Source organism: Myotis brandtii, unplaced genomic scaffold, assembly GCF_000412655.1.
Source record: "Myotis brandtii unplaced genomic scaffold, ASM41265v1 scaffold469, whole genome shotgun sequence".
Classification (NCBI taxonomy): Eukaryota; Metazoa; Chordata; class Mammalia; order Chiroptera; family Vespertilionidae; genus Myotis; species Myotis brandtii.
Genome location: NW_005367911.1, coordinates 624,128 through 648,566, shown reverse-complemented (window position 1 = coordinate 648,566; position 24,439 = coordinate 624,128). Strand labels below are relative to the sequence as shown.

Genomic DNA, 24,439 nt, shown 5'->3' with positions numbered 1-24,439 from the left:
TCTCCTTAAAGTTAAACATCTGTTCTGTTACTAAGATCTACAAAAATAGGGTTTTCTTTACAGCTGTCTATTTTCACTAGTCTTTTTAAAAAGTAACACTAACCCATCTCTAAACATGTTTCTACAGAATTTCCACATACCTGCACTTGAACTCAATTCTCCCAGAATACAAAGTACTCTATTTTAGTTAAAGAAAAATCCAACAGTGCACCATGGGCAGTTATCAGACTGCAGCAAATCTTTTATTACAAATAATTCTCTACATAATGTCTCCAAGAGTATCAAACACCATTTCATATCTCTAACACAGAGCAGAGCAGGCATTCAGTACTAGAACCAAGTGAGAAGTGTTAAATTTCAAGCTTCTGATCACATCACACGGTGACCAAAGCTTATATGTCATTTTCTCACATTATCCAACTGTGCGTCTCATACATCTCATCGTCTCAGTGGAGACAAAAGTTTCTATTTAATATTGTTAAGTGCAGGAAGTTGAGAGAGATAAATTACAGTGAAAACACATCAATCTCAATTCAACTCAGTAACAAACAAAAACAGAAGCAAATTTAAATTAGTTGTTTAAGGTGAGAGAGGGAAAGGAAGGCATGGGGTTAAGAGTCAAAACTATAACAAAGCTGGTAGCTATACATGGCATGTGTAGCTCTGGGAACTATTTGCCATGTGATATTTTACAATAAAGTGGCTTTTGTAGATTTTTTCTTTTTTTTTCTTTTTGGTATTGTAAACGTGTTTAATAGTACCCAAAGTTAATTTAAAACTTTTCAAAGAAAACAAAATTTAAAGCCTTTAAGGCAAACATCCCGCTAAGGAAAACAGAAAGTCATTTATTATAAAACTGTGAGGACACCCAGGCAAGACCCCACTTAAGATTCGTCAGCATGAACTTGAGAGCTTTTGTCCACTGTTCCTCAGAGTTAAACTGGGTTTTGATGGAATAGGAGCCGCCGCTGCCTCCTGTGTCTTCAATCTTGCCTTTTTCCACATCCATCCTGCAGATGGACACAGCAGAGCTCATTAGAAACTGAGATCTGATTTAAGTCAGTTCAGGCAAATGGGCAGGGACTTAATCATGGGACCATTCACGTCATTTTATCTATTAAAGAACTTGGCAAGAAACGGTAGTGTATTTTGGATTTACTTGAAAGCCAAAAGTCAAGAAGGCTGTCACAAGAGCCTCATTGTCATTTGGAGTACAGGGACAGGACACACACCCAAACAGATGACAAGCCTGGAGCAGAGGGAAAGTGAGGGTTACAGTACTCCTCACTGTTTTCCTAGGCATCCCTGAGCTCATGGGAGGGAAGGGAGCAGAAAAAAAGAAACGCTTTGTTTTGGGGTGAGAGAAGCAGCTCAGCTTTACTCTCTTGAACTAAGGTCTCTATCTATCACCGGGCCCCTACACAATTTGACCAAAGGAAGCATTCCTGCACATTTCCAGGGCCTTAAGGAAAAACCTTCCTGAAATTGGAGACTGGGCAGAAGCTCCATAGCAAGAAAATCCCCCAAACTACCTAAGACAGCATTCTTTTTCTCCAGGAGTCAGGTGGTCACATTCTGTCCTACTTGCAGTATTAGATCAGTCTTTGCCCATCAGTGTCATGTGATTTTGTACCATTTCTGCTTTCCCTCCATTCATACTATGTTTTGCCTCCATTCTTACTGTCCCTTCAATTCTGCTCCATTTGGTCCCACTCTAGATTCACTCAGCAATGGGGGATACTGACCTGTAAGGAAGACAAAATCGTGTCTCGCCTTTCTCAACCTCTTCTTTGAACTGCTGCACACAGTCCAGGAAAGCCACCATGGCATGATCAAACTTGTTGTCCCAGAAAAACCGCAACCCCCCAGAACAGTATAATGGCAGCTCCTGCCCAAGAAGAGAGAATTGGCTATGGGTGTGGCACCAGGACGGGCTATCAGAGATTGTTCCCAATCCTACCAATCTCTCAAGTCATGTTCTTTCTGTATTCCACTGAAAACAGTAACCCTGGGAAAATAACAATGCACCTAGAATGTTTTTATTATCAATGGAAATGTATTAAACATCTACCTCACAGTGATTCCTTCCCCACCCTAGAGCACACATTCTCCTCTGATCTGCCTATATCCCTTCTCAACAGACTGTAAAAAACACTCATTTTCTCTCTAGGCCTCAAAGAACTAATCCTGAACTGGACAAGACATTGGCTCTTCATGAGATATTTGTCTAGGGAGGAAATGGAATAATGTCATTATCAAGAATAAACTGTTTTTTTAGGAGATATAAAAATTCTGTATTCCAGTGAAAATGGAGTTCCCAGAGTACCTTAGATTTGTCTGTCAGAGACTCCAGGTAAGAATGGTTTCCATAGGGAACAAGTCGATACCTAAAAAGGAGATGGATACAGAGATGGATATAGGGCTCCTCCAAAAGTGATTATTGGGATGTTAGAATCCAATGATTCTGAGACTTCATCCTACCTCTTTTATTATTTCCACCCTCTCTCTCACCTCCCTATAGGCTCCATGTTTAAGATTTTGCTTACTGAACAAAGTACATATATAATCGTCTGGCGGGGGCCTTTGTGAGTGAATGTCTGTTTTGGTTTAGATTTAAAAACGAAAACTGAAAATAGCTTGAGGAACGCTAAAGTTCTGGAGATACTGGTGGGCTGGGCACCACTGCAGCTCGAGGACTGCTTGATCAATAGAAAGAGCCCTATGGTGAGCGGAAAACCAGAAACAGAAAGAAAACTCCCAGGCTATTGGGAGTAAGGGTTCCTGCCATAGTGGACAGCAGTACCAGTATGGAGTACAAATTATATCAAAGACATACCATACCCCAAGAAAGGGCTACATATCTTACCTCTGAAATTTCAGACCCATCTTATTGGCCAGGGCATGGAGCAGCAACACTGTCTGGCCCCAAGCAGCATTAATCTCATTCCATTCCACAGGAACACTGGGCAAGCGACCCAGTCTGAAGTTATTAATTGTGCCAAATTGTCCACTATGCCTATAGAAGGCAAAAGGACAGGGAAAAATACAGGGAGAACTTAAAACTTAGCAACTTCTAAGACTTCCTGCTCTTACCTAAAACATAAATCTCCCTCCTTACTAGTATCTTCAGATTCATATATCCAAGTCCTTCTTGGTACTTTAAACACATGTCTACAATGTGAGTCATCTTTCCACCTGCTGCTCAGATGCCAAAGCAGAAATTGGGGCATTATCCTTGAATGCTCTCTCAGCTCTCTCCCTTCAAGAAAGTATCAAACTCTGATTTTACTTCCTAAATCTCTTTAATCTGTCCACTTCTCTCCAAACTCAATGCCATTACTCTCTTTTTCTATTTAGATTCCTACTAACAAGTTTCCTTACCAAAAATAGTACCCTCTTCTCTCAAGTCATTTCTCACATTGCAGGTAAAGTTATCACAAATGCTAATGTAATTACGTCACTTCCCTGCCTAAAATGCTTCAATGGCTCCCACTGCCTTTTTTAAATTTTATTTTATTTTTTATTGATTTCAGAGAGGGAGACGGAGAGACAGAAACATCAATGATGAGAGAGAATCGTTGATCAGCTGCCTCCTGCACGCCCCACACTGGGGGGTCAAGCCTGCAACCCAGGCATGTGCCCTGACCAGGAACTGAACCGTGACCTCCTGGTTCATAGGTTAATGCTCAACCACTGAGCTACAACAGCTGGGCTACCACTGCCTTTTGGATAAAGTCCAAATCCCTTCATGATACCTACAAGGTACTTTAGGAACTGGTAACTCTCCAGTTTCATATCCTGTCATTCTCCCCTTTACACTCTAGGCACAATAAGCTCCTTTCAGTTCTCTGAATTCACCACTCCCACTTTCCTCTGTTTCTTTGCACATGATGTTCTCTCTGACAGGAACAACCCCCTCCTCTGCAGACTTCTATTCACATCTCAGCTTAAACATCAACCTCCTCTGAGGGAAACTTTCCATGTGGCCTGCTCACATTGGGTGAAGTGCCCTTATGTGTTCCCACAGCACCCTAGATTAACCATTATCAATCTGTATTACAAGTGCCTATTACTTATTCATCTCTTCCACTAGATTATAAACAACTAGAAGGTAGAATGCATATTGTTTGCTGTTGCCATCCTAGTGCTTAGAATAGTGCCTACCACACAGTAGATGCTCAATAGATACTAGTTAAATGGATAAAACATCAAGTAAATTAATACATGACTGACCCTACAGGTAAGAAATCAGCTCCAGGCAGAGGACCAGAATTTCATGTGGCTGGAGGGCTCAGATCTGTCCCTTTCCTTGGTAGAATGGATGGCACCAAGCTCTAGAATTCCAATCCCCTTTTACCTAGCCCATCCTAAGGATGGAAAAAACTAGATGGGATGAAAATGATATACAGTCTTATTTCGCAGGAGGTGGGCACCCTCGCTTAGTGGTCAACAGCTAAGGTCCAGATATGTAGTGCTTTCCAGACACTCCTCACCCTCCAGCCCTCATTACCAAATGTGGAAGGTTGCATTAAAGACGTTGGTTTTCTTCAGCTTGTCCAGCTGCATCTGGGCATAACGCATCTGGTTTTCTACACTCTTCAGCTCATCATCCAGTTCCAGCTGTTGTCGTTTAAATTCACTGTATTCCCTCTGATACCTGTGAGCAGCCAAAGTGGCCATTGAAGACTGTTAGTTTGGGGGCTAAAATTTCTCTGTTATCACCCTCCTTAAGGACTTCTTCTTAGTGATTATGGTTACATCTAGTTACAGCATCACTGAGATTTGTCACAGATCACACTCAAAGAACATACTTGCCCCGGTTGTTTTGCCTAGGAGGGACAGGAATGTCTCAAATTCCAGCTGCCCATTTGCAAAAAGGGGAGGAAGAAAGGACTCTTCCAAACCAGGCCAAACACCTCTCGATGTCTGACCTTTTCCAGAATCAAGGTGAAATGTGTCAAGAGTGGCTTCTTCATGGCTTGGCCATAACTGAACTCCTATAACTTCACCTCTACATTCTTATTGTCCTTTATATAGTAAACACCAGAGTCCTCAGGCTGATGCTCTATCCAGTGAGCCAAACCGGTTTCGGCTCTTATTGTCCTTTAAATAGTAAACACCATTTCCAATGAAACTTGTTACACTGCTCTGTGAAAAATTAACTTTTTGTTCTGTCCTTCACTTCCCCTATTTCAGTTAATGTGGACACTATGTCTCCTCCAATAGACAGAGGGTTCTCTCAGGTCGAGAGCACCAAGGAAATTTTTGAGCTGAGAAGGAATGAATGTGGGCCAATATGCTCATCTCTCCAGAGCAGGATGCTGGGTGCAGAGGCTGACTTACCCAATGAGCCCCGTTCCCTACAGCACATAGCTGTGACTACAGCCCTGGCTCTCCATTCTCTATTTAATCAACATGCTTTTTTTACTTAGTCATGCTGACCCTTCATACATAACTCTTCAAACAAATCTCTAGAAACAGGGCCTGGAAACAATATGCAGGATCCAGAGCAGACATGCTGCAGAGTGACAGCTGAATGCAGCTTACAAACTAATCAGACACATTCAGCTGGAAGCCATTTCCCCTCCTGGAGCTTTCAGGGCAGGAAATTAGAAGAACAGGGTGATCACTTACTGAGCCTCCTCCTGATCCAGTCGCTCAGCTTCAGCCTGGACCTTTTCGAGATTTTCTGCTACTAATTTACGGTTCTTTTCCACATCTTCCAGCTCCTGAATCAGCCTCTCCTCCTCTAATGTCAGCTCCTTTAGCTCCATCTGTAGCTGTTCACTGTCATCCTCATTCATTTGCTCTAAGATCTCCAAACAGCGCCTGCCAAGGACAGAGAGTATGCTTGCAGAAGGAACCTGTTATTCTGTTTACCTGAGTTGAGCATAGCTCTTGGGTAAGAACCAGGCAGTCTCAGAGCAGTGATGGCTCTAAGACCCAGATGTCAGCGTCCAGGCCCTGGCTCTGGAGGCACTCACTTGTAGTTCTGACACTCATTTTCAGTGACGTTGAGCTGAGTGTCCAGCTGGTCTAACAGAGTATCTGTGCATTCCTCACACAGTGGGTGATCCACATCTGTCTGGCCTGACATGATGTCAAAAAGGTCCCCAGTAACCTGGAAGTATGGGAGAGTCAGGGTAGGACCTGCCCTGCTACCTGCCCAGACAATCCCCTCTACCAGCCATGCCCCCTGCTTGATGCTGGAATGAGGCCGACTTGCCTTCAGTCTTCGGCTGAGGTTCTCCATGGTTCCGCCATCAGATGCCTCCCCAATCAGAGTGAAGCTGTTGGCACTTTCCGTAGACATCATCCTGCAGACAGCCCCCCGCCCATGGGCCACATGAGGGAGCAGAGAGGCCTCCTCCACCTACTGCAGTGCCAGTGGCAGAGACTCTCAAGCACCAGCTGAGGGGCCTCAAAGTGCATACCCACTCCTAGCCCGACTGACCTCCCAAGGGTACCTCTCTCCCAAGGGAAGGCCATGCTAGTCTTCCACAGGGGCACTCAGCACGAAGGTTGGCCTGGACAGACTAAGGAGGGAGAGGGGGCATCAAAAACTGATGTGTGTGTCTATAATAGAAAAGGAAGGAGAATCCGGAAAGACCATTTTTTAATATTACACCCCTCGACAGCCACCTTCACATGCATCCATAACTAAGAACCTGAACATATAACATTAGCTGTTCTTAAACTTTTCAAGAGCCCATCTCTTTTATTAGTCAATCAGCCCCTGGACTTTTCTCACTTCTTTATCATGAGAGTTATTGTCTCTTTCCACGTGTAAATGGCTACAGGAAAAACTCAATTAGTATTGGAAGGTGATGGGCCAGTATAAGGGAATGCATCTTTTTTGGAGGAGCCAAAAGGCTGGGTGATGATACATTTCTATCACCTGGCTCCAGATCTCAATTGTGGGTTCTATTAAAATTCTACTAGTCTTTGGCAAGGAGCAGGGGGCTGAAGAGTAGTAGGCACCTGGCTGGGGGGATGAATCTGCGAGAGACACCATCCTGACGAGAGTCAATAAATGGCTCCTGGGAACGAAATAAGAGGGCATTAGAATTTGGCAGCTTAGAACTATTTGGCTTTACTCTTGATTGACAACCACAAGACGATAAACCAGAGACTTAACTGGGTATTACCTAGACTTTCCTTAAATAGTAAGAAAGGACGCCGGGTGCAGACACACCCCAAGTCCCATTTGATTTTTTTATGGGGAACAGCATTCCCTATGTTATATTCAATTGTAATTAAATATGCATTTTCTCAACACTTACTAGTCAGGGGTAAGGGTGAGATGCCCTAAATATCATGGCACAAGGAAAAAGCCAGATCAGACTATAATGAAGTTTGGCATGGCAAAGAAAAAAGTAGGTAATTTATATGTTTTAAATACATTAATATAATTTATATGTGATCAAAAACTTATATCTGTCTTTGGCAATGAAAATGATCACTGAAGTTATCACAGTTTAAAAATGACATGTTCTCAAAAAACAAAAAAAAAGACATGTTCTTTAACAATGACAATCCCCCCTGGCTAGGGTAATCATATAATTTGTTGCCAAAACCAAGATACTTTTGAGAATAGAGAGGAGTGGATATTAATAATTAGTTAGGACAACAGATGTAAGCCAGGAATGCCCTGAGATGACCTAGATATATAGGTCATCCCATCTCTCACCTATAATGGCTTATAATTCTGCATCAAATAAAGAAGAACCTCTCTCCATGTTTTTAAACGGATGACTCTTTCAGTAACCCTGTAACCTCAGGTACCTCCAATGATCCACAGTGGCTTGATCATGTAGAATGCCTCGTTAACCAGAGATCCCAAAAGTTTGTGGGCTCTAGAAACACCAAGTACCCTGCAGAAACCCGGTTTGCATTCCAGTGTTTCCTACCTCTCCTGAGTTACCCTCTTCCTCCTGGGTCTCTCCTGATTTCACCTGGGCTGTGGCAAGTAATGGAGCTAAGGGCAAGGAAAATATTGAGTCAGAAAGAATCTTATCAAAGGAGTGGGTATAAAAGTATAGAAAAAGGCCCTGGCTGGCACCTCAGTGGTTAGAGCATCAGCACCCACATCAAGGGCACAAACCTGGATTGCGGGTTCGATCCCTCGTCCCAGGAGGCAACCAATCGATGTGTCTCTCTCACATCAATGTTTCTCTCTCTCCCTTCCTGCCTTCCATTCTCTCTGGAAATAAATGGGAAAAAAATATCCTTGGTGAGGATTAACAGCAATAACAAAAAAGTATAGAAAAAGAATTGGAATCATACTCATAACCACCCCCACCTATACCTTTTTCTTAAAGTACCATTTACACAAAGAAGAATCTTTTCTTTACCCCCATTAAATGAGATTAAAGAGTTGTTAAATTTTTTCCAAAATAACCTAACTATACAAAAGGCTAATATGCTAAGTGTCCTTCCCTCCATCCAGGACACTCCCTAGCTTCCTCTCCCTAGTGACGACTAGCCTCCTTGCAGTTTCTTCATAGCCAGGTGCAAACATTTCACACTTTAACCAAATGTCTGTGAAGCGTTTTCCCCATGCCTCATCTCATTTGATCATCACAGAAGTCCTGGAGTAGGTAGGTAGGAGACTCGGTGGAATCCTATTTTCTTTTCATTAGCCGGAAAACAGAGATTTAGAAAGCTTAGAAACTTGACCCGACTGAAAAGAAGTAAGAAATGGTGGACCTTGAAAATGACTTCAGGTTTTCTCACTGCACAGAATATAGTCAAACACTGCTGCAGTTAAATATTTTAACCTTTGTTCTCCCTGCGTGATCTACAATAATAATCTGCTTCGGTTGATATTTACTGCTGTGTTGCTGACAATTACCTGAAAGAGAAGTTGGGGTGCTCCACTGGCCTGGTAGTTGGGGTGCTTCACTGGCCTGGTAAAAGTTTAGCTACATCAGAAAGCAGGTCTAATTAAGCTAGTTTATTCTATATCTATAAAAGGCTAAGTTGACTTGTGATACATATAAAGCTCTCGCTGGCGCCAATCACATGCATGTGTTTCGATCTGTCATTGTTGATGACAGAATTTGGTTGACACTTCTATTATAGAGAAAGGGCGAATAGCGATATTAAAATATTTCTTCTAATTAATTTCCTTCCAATGTGCATGAATCCGTGCACCAGGCCACTAGTGATATTATGGTTATGTTTTTAAAGATGCCTTATCTTTCAAAAATAGTTACAAAATATTAACTGTATTTATGTTTGGGATTTACTTCAAAATAATTTGGGCCCTAGCCGGTGCTCAGTGGTTAGAGCATCGGCCCACAAACTGAAGGGTTAGTCAAGGGCATGCACTTTGGTTGCAGGCTCGATCCCCTGCCTCAGTGTGCAGGAGGCAACCAATTGATGTGTCTCTCTCACATTGATGTTTCTCTCTCTGTCCCCTCTTCTTCCTTCCCTTCCACTCTCTGAAAATCAATGGGAAAATATCCTCCCCTAAAAAAAAAATCCTATATAATAAAACTCTAATATGCAAATCAACTGAACATAATAACCAGACATTATAATACGCACCGACGACCAGGGGGCAGACACTCAACGTGGGAGCTGCCCCCTGATGGTCAGTGAGCTCCCACAGGGGGAGCACTGCTCAGCCAGAAGTCGGGTTCACAACTGGTGAGCACAGCGGCAGCGCTAAGGACCGAGCCTAAGCTGGCAGTAGGACATCCCCTGAGGGGTCCCGGACTGGGAGAGGGCCCAGGTTGGGCTGAGAGACCCCCCACCCCAGTGCATGAATGTTGTGCACCGGGCCTCTAGTATGTATCTATGACAATAATAATAATAATAATAATAAAAGTGTAATATGCCAATTAGACCGGACATCCTCCTTCCGGACGACTTTCCGGATGAAGCTGGGGCTGGGGCTGCGAGGGAAACCCGGGTCCTGAGTGCCAGGGAAGCCGGTGCTGGCAGCCGGGGGAAGGAAAGCCTACTCTTGCACAAATTTCGTGCATCGGGTGTCTAATATATACATATATATGTGTATATATATACACACACGCATACATATCCTCCAGTGAGGATTAAAAAAAAAAGAATGTTAAAAATAATTTGGGCCCTTGCTGATTTGGCTCAGTGGATAGAGCGTCAGCCTGTAGACTGAAGGGTCCCGGGTTTGACTCCGGTCAGGGGTACATGCTCGGGTTTCAGGCTCAGTCCCCAGTAGGGGGCGTGCAGGAGGCAGCCAGTCAATGATTCTCTCTCATCATTGATGTTTCTATCTCTCTCTCCCTCTCCGTTCCTCTCTGGAATCAATAAACATATATTTAAAAAAATAAAATAAAATTTAAAAAACAAAAATAATTTGGGGTGGGAGAATAGATGGGGCTAAATGAAACATTATTAAATATGCATTAATAATTGTTGAAGGTAGGTGTTTTTAACAAAGTGAAAAAACAAATTAAGTGAGTGGGGATGGGAGGTGAGTGAAGATACAGAGAACACAAGAATGAGAGAATGTAGCTAGTTGTTGAAACTAAGTGATGGATACAAGGGAGTTCATTATGCTATTCTCTTGGCTATATATTTAAAATTTTCCCATAATAAAAAGTTTAAAATATATTAAAGAGTTAATTCTCTTCAGAGAGAGAAATCAGGTAGTAACATTAGCTAACATTTACTGAGTATTATTTGCCCAGAATATTCCTAAGTATTTATGTTCTTTGTCATATTTGATTCTTAAAACTACCTTGAGATTGTTTTATGTTTTACTGATAAAGAAACCAGACCTAGAGAGGTGATGTAACTTGCAAAAAGTCACTCAGCTAGTAAATGACAGCCAGGGTTTAAATCCAAGCAGGCTGTCTCCAGATCCTTGAGCTTATTCTTTTAATGTTTGGTTTTTTTTAACTGAATTTTAGAGAGACAGTAAGGGAGACAGAACCCCAAGACCTCTTGACGCTCAACCGCTGAGCAACACGGGCCAGGCTCCTTGAGCTTATTTTAACTGCTTATTCAGTTTTCTCTTTTAAAAACTACATCTCACTTCCTGGGTCTATGAGAATTGTCTCTCCATTTACTAGCTGTTGACCACTGGGTAAGTCACTTAAGTTTTCTGAGCCTCAACTCATTTGTAAAATGATCCCTACGGGTTGCTGCACGGACTAAACTAAGTAAAGCATGCAATGCACTTGGTACATGGTAAATCCTTAAAATGTGCCCTTTATTATTACATATACGTACATATTCCTTTACTCTGAAAGAGCAGGAGTAAGAAAACTAAGGACCTTTCCTTGCTATACAAAGCTCTCTGAGGCGCACTGAGTCAGAAGTCCTTTATGTTCCTGATAAGAAAACAGGGAGCTAGAGAGATTAAGTGACTTTCCTATGGTTTACACGGGAGTCTGTGGCGGACTGCACGGACAGACACCTTAAGATCTACATCTCCAAAGCTGCCCACTTTCAACGATTTTGACCACCCTCTTTGCAAGGGTCTCGCTGACCTGTGAGCTCCTGGATGGTGACACGGTCCAGGATCTTGAAGCTCGTGTCCAGCTTTAGGGGCTGGCTGCAGCGCTGGCACACGAAGCTCACCTGCATGGTGCTGCTGGACGTCTTAGATCCCTCCATCCCTGCGGCGATGGAGAGGAGGCGATATTAGGGAGAATCGGCGCTCTAGAATCCCGGGTCTGGGGCTACTGAAGGGGGAAAATCCCGCCCGCGCCGTTCTCTCTAGGGACGGTACGATAACAAGTGGACCTGCTTCCGGGGCAGCCCCGGCAAAAACAGTTTACAGCCGAGTCAGGGACAGGCGGCAATAGGCGCCGTCAGGGCTCCCAGGCTCCCTTCTCCGGTTGCGGTTCAGCCCTCGACGTTCTTCATCTCGGAGCCCGGAGCCCGCCACCCTGGTCCGGTCTACCGCTGGGGCACTACGGCCTCCGGGCTGCCCTGGAGGGAGGCCTCCAGAACTGCCATCGTCCTGTCTTCAGCTACTTCCCGGTGGGCCGGAGGACTTCCGCCTAGACCGGATGTGACGCCACGACGGCGGCAGCTGCAGGAGGAGCCAGTAGGTCGGTCCAGATCCACCCGCTTTCGGGCCGGGCTGCGGCCCCTAGAGGCTGAGCTGGGAAACGCGGCCGGCGGCGGGTGAGCGTAGGTTGCCTGGGGAAGTGGAAGGACCGAGTAGGGAGAGATGGAGGAGTCTCTGCCATTCTCTAATTCAGTGACTTTTCTTTAGATTTGTCACTTCTGAGCGGAGCCACTTTAGTTCTTTCTGCAGTATCAGTTTTAAAAGTTTCTCCTTGGGAGAGCTGGGCTTTCTTTCAAACGCCCCCGAGAGAGTGGTAGACACACTTGGAGGGGAGGTAAACTTTGTGTTTTATATTATAATGTAATGGGGTGACCCGCGGAGACGACCACCAGGGACTCAGATAAAAATTTAGGAGCCTTTATTAAGCTGGCCAGCGACTACAGTTACAGCACCCTGCCGAAGCAGAGGCTGAACTGCAGCCCCGACCAGATGCAGAAGCAAGCTTTTATTCACAAAAACCACAAAACAGTTGGCTAAACACACACAAAGTTCGTCGCTCTATTTCTCAACACAAGATACAGACTCAGTCGAATCGGTTTGGCTCAGTGGATAGAGCGTCGGCCTGCGGACTCAAGGGTCCCAGGTTCGATTCTGGTCAAGGGCATGTACCTTGGTTGCAGGCACATCCCCAGTAGGGGGTGTGTAGGAGGCAGCTGATTGATGTTTCTCTCTCATCGATGTTTCTAACTCTATCTCTCTCCCTTCCTCTCTGTAAAAAATCAATAAAATATATATTTAAAAAAAAAGAAAGGGCACAGGCTCATACCTTTGAAAGGTTAGGTTCCTGGAGCCTGTCACCCCTGGCTAAACCATGACCTGCTTGTAAAAAATGTTAAGAGGGAGCTGTGATCTTTGCAACAGAGCCAGAGACTGCGATGACCTAATTTAACTGTAACCTTCTATTGTTCCTAAGCCCTGGGGCGTTTATTACATTCTCTACTGGTTTTTAACAGAAATCAAATCATTGATTCTGCTTCCTGCCAGCCTTCTTTAGGGATTTGTTGGTAGTGGGTGCCCCAGGCCTCACTGTCCTGGTAAACCAGAGTAGTGAGTCAAGATAAAAATGTTTTAGTTTTATATTTTATAACATCTTTATATGTTTCAATATCTTAAGTGCTCAACTTTCTCTAATTAATAATTTTATTGTATTGACAATACAGGAAGTTAGGGGAATAATGTCATGAAATTACCCATAATCTCACCACACTATAACTTTTGTTTTCCATTAAAATGTTTTTCCTATGTATTTTAACACGATTGTATTTGTATTTATAATTTATATGCAATTTTTGTATCCTTCTTTTAAAATTTAACAGTACTTACTGAATAATTTTCCATGTTGCTTACAGTTTAGGTAATTGTCATCGCTGCATCACAGCACATCAAGTGCACTAACAATGTATTTCTTTGTTGCTGGAAACTCCCATTGCTTCCAGTTTTGGTAATTACAGTAATGTTGCAATGAAGAGCTGACTGCTTTCTTATGATAAAGCCTCACTATTGGAATTAATGATGAAAAGAGTATGGCTTTCTCATGTCTCTTGATTAACATTAGCAATTGTTTTCCAGAGCAGTTGCACATAATCATATTCTGCCTCTAGTAATGTATGAGAGAGCCCCTTTCATGATGCCTTGGCCAGTATTAGGTATCATATATTTGAGGAATGAGGGGGCGAGGGGAAGACATGTCCCTGTTATTTTCATTGGCATATTTGGTATAGATTGGGTTGGTGTTCTCCTTTTGTGAATTTTGTTTGCATCCTTTGCCCATTTATCTATTAGGTAATATTTTGCTTAATAATTTTCATTGATTTGCATAACTGGTCTATTAAGGTATTTCCCAGATGTGCGAGTTTTAAATTCTTATGAGGTCAAATCTGCCTTTTCGTTTTCTTGGTGACTTATATTTCTTTTCTTAAAATATATTTTTATTGATTTCAGAGAGGAAGGGAGAGGGAGAGAGAGAGAGAAACATCCATGATGATAGAGAATCATTGATCAGCTGCCTCCTGCACGCCCTTAACTGGGGATTGAGCCCGCAACCCAGGCATGTGAATCTTGACCGGAATCAAACCTAGGACCCTTCAGTCCACAGGCCAAGGCTCTATCTACTGAGCCAAACCGGCCAGGGCATTGGTGACTTCTATTTCTTAGAAAGTCGTTCTCACTTCTAGAAATGACTTTCTTATTATTTTGAATGTAGGTGACCCTCCTATAATTAGACGTAATATAGGAACTAGATTTATTTCCTCCTGGTATTGCTAATTAGATCATCTTTACAACCCTTCTTCCTCTTGGATCTTTCAGCTTGAGACTCCCTCCAGGGGAGGCCTGCCGTGGTGGGTTCACAGCCTACATTTCTTCCTGCTTGGCTGCACTAATGCCGTCTCAGAAAGGCAGAGAGATGTCACGGGCTTCGAGGGGAAGAGTGCATAGAGATTACAGCTGAGGCTGAAAGTCTAGACTGAGTTCAAACCTATCTTCATCACTCACCAACACTGACCTTGAGCAAGTTATTCAACTACTCTGTGCCTTGTTTTCTTGTTTCTGAAGAGAGCATAATAGTGTATGTCACATAGGGTAGTGTGATGATTAAATGATCTAATATGAGGTACAAAGAGCAAGGCCTGGCACATAGTAAACTCTCTGTGTGCCCTGCTGCTTGGAGAATATATGACACGCAGTATTTATAGTGCTCAAGGGATTGTGAATACTCAACATACCCCAAGTCATCAATTCAACAAGTATTTATTGAGGACCTACTATGTACCAATCACTCTTCTAGGTCTGGGAGGATACATTGGTGAACTGTTCTCATAGCTTATATTCTAGAGGAGAGAATTTGAGAAATGTAAACAAATGAATGATTTCAGATAATGGTAGATGTTATAGGTTGAATTTTGTACCCCCAAAAGATGTTGAAGTCCTAATCCCAGCACCTGTGATGTGACCTTATTTGGAAATAGTGTCTTTGAAGATGATCAAGTTAATGAAGTCCTTAGGGTGGGCTCTAACCCAATATGACTGATGTTCTTATAAAAAGGGGTAATTTGGCCCTGGCCGGTATGGCTCAATTGGTTGAGTGATGTTCCATGCACCAAGAGGTCACTGGTTTGATTCTTGGTCAGGGCATAAACAAGAATCAACCAATGAATGCATTAATAAGTGGAACAAAAAATAGATATTCTCTCTCTCTCTAAAAATCAATTTTTAAAAAGGCAATTTAGACACAAAGATAGTCATAAACAGAGGGATGACAGTTGGTTGGGGTGTCGTCCAGTGAACAGAGAGGCTGCTGGTTTGATTCCCTGACAGGGCACATACCTAGGTTGTGGGTTCAATCCTAGGTGGGTGTGCATATAGGAGGCAACCGATCCATGTTTCTCTCACAAATGGATGTTCCCTCCCCCCCCCCTTCCCGTCTCTAGAAAACCAGTAAACAATAACTCGGGAGAGCATTAAAAAAAAAAACAGAAGAAAAAGGGGGAAACAGATGTTAATGAGCAAGAAGGGTAGTACGGGCTATGTTATATGTAGTCTTGAATAATGGAAAAGGACTTTTTTTGAGTCTGAAAGTAGGGATGATAATTATATAGTTTAAAGAATAACCCTTTCATGCTAAGCATTAACAGGTAGCTTATTTGACAATAGCTACTATGTATGTAGTGTCTGCCTTGTGTCCAGGTACTGTGCTAGTTCTTTGAAATATATATGACTTTCAATACTCAGAACCCTACAAAATTATATATATATTTGTTAATAGTGATTAAAATAAAACTTGACAGATGAGGGAATTGAGACTCAGCATTTCAGTAATTTTATCAAGACAGCACAGTTAGTGAAGAGCTGAGGTGGGATTTAAAACCAGGTCTCTCCCTGATTCCAAAGGCCATAGTCAGTTGTACTTCATTTAACTGCATATTCCCATTTCCCTTGCACTTAGCATAGAGGCCTGACCAGGATAAATGTTTAGCAGTAGCAGTGACCCCAAAATATAAATCAGATGACCTGCCCTTGCACTTAATCCAACTTGTTTCCTAACAATCCTCCCCACCCCACTCCCAGCTCGCTAGTCTTTCAATGTCTTCAATAAAACCCATACTATTCTCTTTATCAGTCATTTGTTTCCTAACATTTATTAAATTTTGTCATTAAAAAAAAATATTTTATTGATTTTTCACAGAGAGGAAGAGAGAGGGATAGAGCGTTAGAAACATCGAGAGAGAAAAAACATCGATCAGCTGCCTCCTGCACACACCTCACTGGGGATGTGCCCGCAACCAAGGTACATGCCCTTGGCCGGAATCGAACCTGGGACCTTTCAGTCCGCAGGCTGACGCTCTATCCACTGAGCCAAACCGGTTAGGGCTAAATTTTGTCATATTTTCAGTTTACTTTCTGGTATCTTTCCCCAGTATTAATCCCCATGAGACCAGAGAATTTGAGTTTTGTTTACCTCTGATATCCCAGAGCTGTGCTGTTCAATACAGGAGCCACTAGTCACAAGTGGCTATTCAGTACTGCAAATGTGGCTCCTCTGAATTGAGATGTGCAGTGAGTGTAAAACTCATACTGGATTTTGAAGACTTGGTATGAGAAAAGAACGTATATGATCTCATAAATATTTTTTAAGATTGATTACGTGTTTAAATACTTGGCGAAACTAGGTTAAATATATAATTAAAATTAACTTCACCCGTTTTACTTTTTAATGTGGCTACTAGAAGATTTTAACTTACATTAAGTGACTCATATTATATTTCCAGGCTCTGAGGCAGTGTTGTCCCAGAGCCTAGCCCAGTGTCCTGACTCATTTTATTTAGCGAAATAACCAGTGTTAACAGACAAACTGAAAAAATAAAAAGAAGAGGGTGAGAGGAGGCATGATATTTGCCTCCCATTAGCAAAATGGATACAGCATTGTCCTAGAAGTCAGGAGACCTGGGTTCTGTTCCAGGATTTACTGTGTAGCCGACCCCACTCTGGGGGTCACTCTGCCCATCAGGCAGCGGATCTCCAATGTCTGAAAGTGTATGAGTAAGTGATGGAGAACGGTGGGGAACCTGGTACAACACACCTTGTCCTCTCTTTGGCTCGAGCACAGCACTAGAGCTTCCGCGGCCAACGGGAGGAGGCAGCAGGAATCGTAGACCAGATCCCTGAACTCACAGCCGGGACCGCCAGCTTCCTCGGTCTGACGTCACAGGGGCGCGACGCCGTCGTCGGTCCGGTCCTCCAAACTGCAGAGCTCGTTAGGTTCCTTCGGCGAAGGCTAGTGCCGAGCCAGCAGAGAGTCACACAGCTCCCGAGTCTCTCCGGGACTCAGTTCTCAGTAAACTAGCCTCCGCCACCCTCCCTCGAACTTTCCTCTTACCCGGCACTGGCACCCGGGAGCTACGAACCTGGAAGGAGCGTGCACAGCCAAACCTCAGTGCGGCTGCGCAAAGCACGTGCGCATCCACGCCGGAGTCCCGGCGCCTGGCTGTGACGCAACTTCCGGCGTGAGCGGCGAAAGCCGGGAGGGCAAGCGATAGTGCAAGCAGGCATCCAGCAGCAGGCAGCAGGCGGGCGGGCGGACAGGCGGCACAGAGGGAGGGAGCGAGCGAGCAAGTGAGCAGTCCGTGAGCCAGCGAGGGCAGCCGCGTCCCGAGAGCCGCCGAAATAACTCCCGTCCCTCTGACCCCCTCCCCGGAGCCCACAGCGCCTCCGGTCTCCAGCGGAGCGAACACGGCCCTGCCCGGCCATGGCCTCGTTGCTGAAGGTGGATCAGGAAGTGAAGCTCAAGGTAGCGACACCGGCCCGGGCTTCCTTACCCCTCGCTTCGATCTCGGAGCACTCCGACCGGCTCCCTACTCCCCATGGCGTCTTTGTCTCCCTGGGGACACCAGCTCTGAGCTTCCGCTCAGCTCAGCCCAGCCCCCCCTCCTCCCGGAGACCGCATCCGGGGAGAGGATCATATAGGATGGCTTTCTGCCCCTTGTCTGGTGATGGAGAGCCCCGCGGACACGTGGTGGATTCAGTGCTTGAGGCTAGTGACAGCTGGAAGTTCCCCAGCCCCGCCTCCGGACGCTGCCGCTGTCCTTGGAGTCAGGCCTGCCTCGCATCTTAGGTCGGGTCTGGAAGGGAGTCGGCGGGCACGTTTGTGAGCTCACACCTCCCCCATCTACCGGCCTTTCGTCTGCTCACACACTCAGACCGCCTCACACACAGGGAGGGAGAGAGGGAAGACAGGTGGGGGCCGCCCTCCAGCCCCGCTTCCCTCTCCTGAGATGGAGAAATGGGTCCTCAAAAAAAGAAAGTACTTGCAGTCCGGGGGCCTCTCCGCTTCTCACTACCATTACAAGGTGCGGGAGAGACAGCTAGCTTTGGGTTTCCCTGTCCTGCCCTTAACCTCTGTTGCCAGGTACTGACTTGCTCTTACTGAATTGCTCTTTGTTAATTTTAGGTTGATTCTTTCAGGGAGCGGATCACAAGTGAGGTGAGTGAAATAAATAGCAAAACGAGTGTTGGTTAATAATCGGGAGTTTCCCAAAGGGTAGATAACTGCTGAGAGAGACCGTCCCACAATTTTAATGCATTTCTTCTCATCTTTAGGCAGAAGACTTGGTGGCAAATTTTTTCCCAAAGAAGTTGTTAGAACTTGATAGTTTTTTGAAGGTGAGAGACCCTTTTCCTCAGCTTTCCCAATTTTTTTTTTTGGGGGGGGGGCTGATCTTTCTGTCAAATGGGACAAATCATGTGTTGGTTCCATTTTGTTCTGTACTGTAAAGCACTCTCATATCTTGCCCTTCACGTGAAATATTTACTTGTTCATCTTGAAAAGACTAATGTTTGGGGGGGGGGGGGGGGGCGTCTCTTTTTCAGGAACCAATCCTAAACATTCATGACCTAACTCAGATCCACTCAGACATGAATCTCCCTGTCCCTGACCCCATTCTTCTCACCAATAGCCACGACGGACTGGATGGTGTAAGTGTCCTATATTTATCTTTGTCTTCTGTAGCAATAGGTTCTCTGTCCTCTCTTCCCTGGTCAGTTTGAATATGTACAAAGGAGACAGTAGGATTTGGATCTGGGAATGAGGATTCTTACAGACATGATGACTCCAGTACACCACCCCCCTGTAGATCCTGATTTTCATTTATAGCATGAGGTGAATTTGCCAATGCTACTCTGTGTGAGAGTGAGTTTTTTGTTTTTTTTTAATATATTTTATATCTTGGTCTGTTTCCATGGCTCATTTATAGCATGAGGTGAATTTGCCAATGCTACTCTGTGTGAGAGTGAGTTTTAATAGCTACAAGCTCCCTTAGGTTATCTTGGTCTGTTTCCATGGCTCTCAGCAAGACTTTCTTATCTGTTCCATGTTTCAATGTCTTGAGTCTTGTTATTGAATGAGTAGTTCTTCTTGATATGTAACTGCAGCCCCTGTCTTTGCTGTGCATCTTCATTACCTAGTCCTTATCGATTAATGTTCACATTCTGAAGCACTGATGACGCTGCATTGTTCTTTGTCTACATTATTGTCTCCTTGTTAGAACTTGTTGGTTCTGGAAAGCAGAAACTGTCTTAATCATCTTTGTATTCCCAGCACCTAGCATTGTTTCTGGTACGTAACAGGTGCTAAATATGTGTTTGTTGATGGGATATTGTGTTTCTTTGTGGAACCAGCAGATTTATGTATATTCCCTAAATTACCCTACATTGAAAGGTTCTTTTTTTCCTATTGTTTATAGCAGCCAGTTTCAACTGATGTAAGAATTTTTGAAACATGCAATTCCTGACTATTTAGTCAGGGGCACTGGCCTCTTTCCCCTGAGATTGTCAAATAAAAAAAATGACACAGCTAACACAACAATGGCATCCAGTGTGAATGAATCAAAATTATGCCTTGTTTTGGTCAGATAGGCAAAAAATATATTTTTGGTGTGCCACAGACTTTTAGTAATTAATTTTTGTGTGCCATGAGATGGAAAGGATTAAAAATCGCTGGCTATCCCTCTCTAGTTGTATTTCTTGAAAAGTTGGTCTTACAACTAGAATGTAACTTGCTTTCTAGCATAAACCTTTTCTTAAAGCCTTGTATGTACTTAGTAACTTGCACAAAATAATAAGACTAGAGGCCCAGTGCTCCCTCTCGCAGTCTGGGAGCCCTCTGGGGATGTCCTTGCAGGGAGCGGGCCTAAGCCGTCAGTTGGGTATCTTTAGCGCTGCGCTCACCAGCCTTGAGCCCAGCTTTTGGCTGAGCGGCACTCCGCTTGTGGGAGCACACTGACCACCAGGGAGCAGCTCCTGTGTTGAGCCTTCGCTTGTGGGAGCACACTGACCACCAGGGAGCAGCTCCCGCGTTGAGCGTTTTCCCCCTGGTGGTCAGTGCGCGTCATAGTGACCGGTTTTTCTGCAGTTTGGTCGATTTGCATATTAGCCTTTTATTATATAGGATAACCTATGGTGTCAAAGAAGGGATTAAACTTGTTTAAAATATAACTTGTTATAGGGATGGGAATGTTGAGAGCAGGCTAATTTCTGTCTGTTTCCTTAGCCCACTTACAAAAAGCGAAGGTTGGATGAGTGTGAAGAGGCCTTTCAAGGTAAGAGCCACCCCACCCCATCTACCCTCCGGCTTACAGCCTTGAGAAGCAGATGGATCTAGTGTTCTGGCCTGGAAGCAGGATCTGATTTTATTTCCTAGAGTTAGCATTCTCAAATCTTCCAAATGTGGTCATTATTTAGCACCCTGAACCTAACTTTCCAGTAAGAAGGGAGGTTTAACTTAATGTAAACTGGCCAAAGGAAAGGACTTGGGGGTCACTGCCTATTGCAGATTTTTCACAGAAGTCCCAGTTCCATGTTATTTTTTCCTCTTTGATAATAGTTGGTACATTCAGGCTTTAGAGCATATTTTAATTTCCTTATTCTTTAGACTTTGGGCATATTTAGACACTCATTTGTTAATCCATATATTCTCTTCGGTTCTGTTGGTGGTGTCATTGTTTGTTGTGACAGATAAAAGGCAGAGATCATAGCATCTCATGAATCTGGGAAGAAGAGGGAAGGGTGGAGGATGTTTTGTCCTGGCCCCCACCCCAATCATTTGGCCTTCTTCATGTCCTTGCCAGGAACCAAGGTGTTTGTGATGCCCAATGGGATGCTAAAAAGCAACCAGCAGCTGGTGGACATTATTGAGAAAGTGAAACCTGAGATCCGGCTGCTGATTGAGAAATGCAACACGGTGAGGCAGGGGCTAGTGACCTATGGGCTGACTTCAAACAGCCCAGCTTGAACTATGAAAAATCATGGATGGTGGGGCTGGAGGCATGGAGGTGATATGGGTGTTGGCAGACTAAGTATCTTGGCTCCTGTGCTCCTGGCATCTGGCACCAGCAGCATGAATTGTATACTTCATGGCATCAATAGAAAAAGCCGTGTTCCTCAAGCCTTGGTCCTCATATATGTTTTGGTCTTTTTACCCTGCAGGTCAAAATGTGGGTACAGCTCCTGATTCCTAGGATAGAAGATGGGAACAACTTTGGGGTATCTATTCAGGTAATTACATACTGGAAGGGAAGGTTTGGGAGATACTCTTACCTCCCCTGCTTTGTTTGCTTTTCCTTTATCTTTGGTCTGCTGTGGAGGGATGTGGAAGTGATTTTGACTCACCGTGTTTTTTGTTTGTTTTCAGGAGGAGACAGTTGCAGAACTAAGGACTGTTGAGAGTGAAGCTGCATCTTATCTGGACCAGATTTCTAGGTAGGGCTGCTTGGGCTTGGCCCAGGAATTGGGGGCTGGTGAGGTGGTAAGCACTGTCCGGGGTCTCCTGCAGCTTCCTCTTCTTTTTTCTCCTTCCAGATATTATATTACGAGAGCCAAATTGGTTTCTAAAATAGCTAAATATCCCCATGTGGTAAGTAAGGGTTTGGTGGCCTGAGGGTGGAAGTGGTAGGGTAGGGAGGAGTGACTGTTGCTGGGGAAGAGCTGACTGTGGATAGTCCAGCCTTGGGAACGAGCCTTTCCTCTGGCCCTTCTTTCAGGAGGACTATCGCCGAACCGTGACAGAGATTGATGAGAAAGAATATATCAGCCTCCGTCTCATCATATCAGAACTAAGGAATCAATATGTAAGTAACCTCGATCCCTGCCAACAGTTGCTCTGGCTTTTCTTAGTTCTGGTGATAAATTTCTTGCCACTCTCTGTGAGTCGAGATCGGGGACGGAGGTAAAGTTAATAAAAAGAGTTCTGCTTATCAACCAAGTGTCGAGAACTATGGAGTTGAGGGTATATAGCTGGGCATCTTCCTTCTTTCCACCTGGATGAGAGGGAGTGCGATATAGTATAGAGGTGAAGATGAAGTTGTTAGAGTCAGGCAGACTTAGGTTTGGAATCAACTCTACTGGTAATGTGTGGCCTTGGGCGAGTTGTTTAACCTCAGACTTCAAGGTTTCTTCATCTCTAAAATGAAACTTAGAGTATCTACTGCACAAAGATGGTTTTAAAAAATTAGCGAGATAATACATTAAAGGAACCAGTGCACTTCTTAAGTGTTCAACAAATGTTAGTTATTATTAGACACTCAGGAACTTGGAAATACCCAGTATACCTAGTTTGGGGGCATAAGAGAGGGAGAGCAACCACCTTGATTTCAGGTTCAAATGAGTGAGAATGGGATTATGTAAACGATTACTTGGGTAATTGGTTGGGAGGGATCTTTTCTTTTTGAGGTAGGAGTTGAACAGATGTGTGATTCTCTGATCTCTCTTCTCCCAGGTCACCCTACATGACATGATCCTGAAAAATATTGAGAAGATCAAACGGCCCCGGAGCAGCAATGCAGAGACACTGTACTGAGGCCAGGGCCAGGGCCAGGGGACTCTGTGAGTCTGGCTCAAGACCGACATTGCCTTGGTTTGTTACATGACTATCGTGATGGGGAAACTGGCTGGAAATAGTAATCACACCTCTCTCTGTTTTTAGTTAGAGTCTAATGAAACTCTCATGTAGTTCTGTGACGTGTTTACCTCTTTTTTCAGGCCTCAGGAACTCTTCTATTTCCTTCCCTAATATCCCACACCTGAGCTGTTCTAATTTCTGGAGAACTCCAGGTTTGTGTGCACAAGATATTGGCACCAGAATACTTGTGTTTTCTTTCCCCACCCCCTTCTTTGTCTTCGGCTTTGTGTTGTTTTTTTCCTTTTGATGATTAGTTCATTAGGAGCTGAGGGAACTAAAAGGCAAGTGCTAGGTTTTTGTTTTTTTCTAAGATCTGGGGTCAGGGAGACTAGCTCCTCTCTTCTGATATAAGGGTAATGTCTCTTGCCAATGTGGGATATTGGATCCTCCCTGTCCCAGTTGTCCTGGTGATGACTTCAGGTTTTCTTGCCATCTACATACATGGCAAGAAACACCACAGACTTTGGCTAAGTCCCTAAGTCCTTCAGATGTTTTTATAAGTAGAATTTTCACATACACATATGTGCATGATAGACACACACATACAGACATGCACACGTCTGCCTTCCTACTCTGTTACCTGACACTCCCCCTCGGCCCCCCCAAAAAACCCTGTTACACACACACACACACACACACACACACACACACACACAAGTCAGGAGGTGATAGTTGTCTCAGTCATCATCCACCGGGGCCCATCGTCTCCTGATATTGTAGCCTCTTGGTACCCAGAGGCTATTGAGTTGGAGGAGAACCAAGAGGCGAGAAGCAGAGGGATTGGGGAAGGCTCCTTTCTCTGTGACTCAGGTCCTTTTGGGCATTATTGCAAAGGCCAGTCCTCTGACTCCTGACTGCCTCTTTCCAGACCAGTTGTCATTTGGGGTGGGGGTGTCTTCAGCTGTGAGGACCAGCTGCTGCTGCTCCTCCTGGGCTTTTCCTTTGGGAAAAATATTTCTCTTATTTATAGTATTGTGCTTCCAGGGAAAGCAGTCACTTATGTGTCTACGTGTGTGCATGCAAACACAGGCGTGTACACGTGTGTATGTGGAAATCTGCTGGGCAAGTCAAAACCATAGAAGAGTTGCCCCCTATCTCTCGAATCTTCCAGAGATATCCCCCACTTTTTTATTCTATCACTATTGGAGAGTCAGTATTTGCAGCCAGCCAGCCAGTGACTCTCTCAGTGTCTATTTCTGACTTATTCTTCCCCTGTCTGTCTTCCAACCCCTAATTATATTTCCACCTGGATGCATCATTTTTACTCCCAATATGCTGTATAGAGAAGGAGTCAGGATGCTGTCTTCCCATGAATAGTACTCAGTAACAAACCAATTGCATTTTAGTTGGGCAATGCCCCTACCCACCCTTCAAATCCCTTCCACCATGCATTTTTGTTTCCCTTTTTGTTTGTTGGATTGTTC

The 24,439-nt window shown here is 44.2% G+C and overlaps 2 protein-coding genes across 7 annotated transcripts; one reads left to right on the top strand and one right to left on the bottom strand.

Moving 5' to 3' along the window:
- Positions 1-215: 215 nt before the first annotated feature.
- Positions 216-17,449, bottom strand: BECN1 (beclin 1, autophagy related). Of its 5 annotated transcripts, none has more exons than XM_014547220.1 (12): positions 11,737-12,011; positions 11,481-11,609; positions 7,911-7,978; positions 6,982-7,040; positions 6,227-6,317; positions 5,985-6,121; positions 5,635-5,829; positions 4,511-4,657; positions 2,867-3,016; positions 2,327-2,387; positions 1,746-1,888; positions 216-1,010 (listed from the first exon to the last, which is right to left on the bottom strand). In XM_014547220.1, exons 2-12 carry the CDS (start codon positions 11,605-11,607, stop codon positions 842-844), a joined length of 1,347 nt encoding a protein of 448 aa, XP_014402706.1. In that variant the 5' UTR covers positions 11,608-11,609; positions 11,737-12,011; the 3' UTR covers positions 216-841. The 5 variants fall into 5 exon arrangements, with proteins under 5 accessions (XP_014402706.1, XP_014402707.1, XP_014402705.1 ...); XM_014547221.1 differs by having other exon boundaries at positions 11,772-12,011; XM_014547219.1 differs by having other exon boundaries at positions 11,860-12,011.
- A 95-nt stretch (positions 17,450-17,544) lies between these two features.
- On the top strand, positions 17,545-24,088 carry PSME3 (proteasome activator subunit 3). 2 transcript variants are annotated; one of them, XM_014547223.1, is made up of 12 exons: positions 17,545-17,852; positions 18,513-18,545; positions 18,662-18,724; positions 18,932-19,036; positions 19,659-19,676; positions 20,610-20,658; positions 21,187-21,299; positions 21,545-21,613; positions 21,750-21,817; positions 21,917-21,971; positions 22,099-22,185; positions 22,833-24,088. In XM_014547223.1, the coding sequence occupies exons 1-12, from the start codon at positions 17,811-17,813 to the stop codon at positions 22,911-22,913; spliced, it is 783 nt and encodes a 260-aa protein (XP_014402709.1). In that variant the 5' UTR covers positions 17,545-17,810; the 3' UTR covers positions 22,914-24,088. The 2 variants fall into 2 exon arrangements, with proteins under 2 accessions (XP_014402709.1, XP_005875767.1); XM_005875705.2 differs by lacking the exon at positions 19,659-19,676 and having other exon boundaries at positions 17,547-17,852.
- The last annotated feature ends 351 nt before the right edge of the window (positions 24,089-24,439 follow it).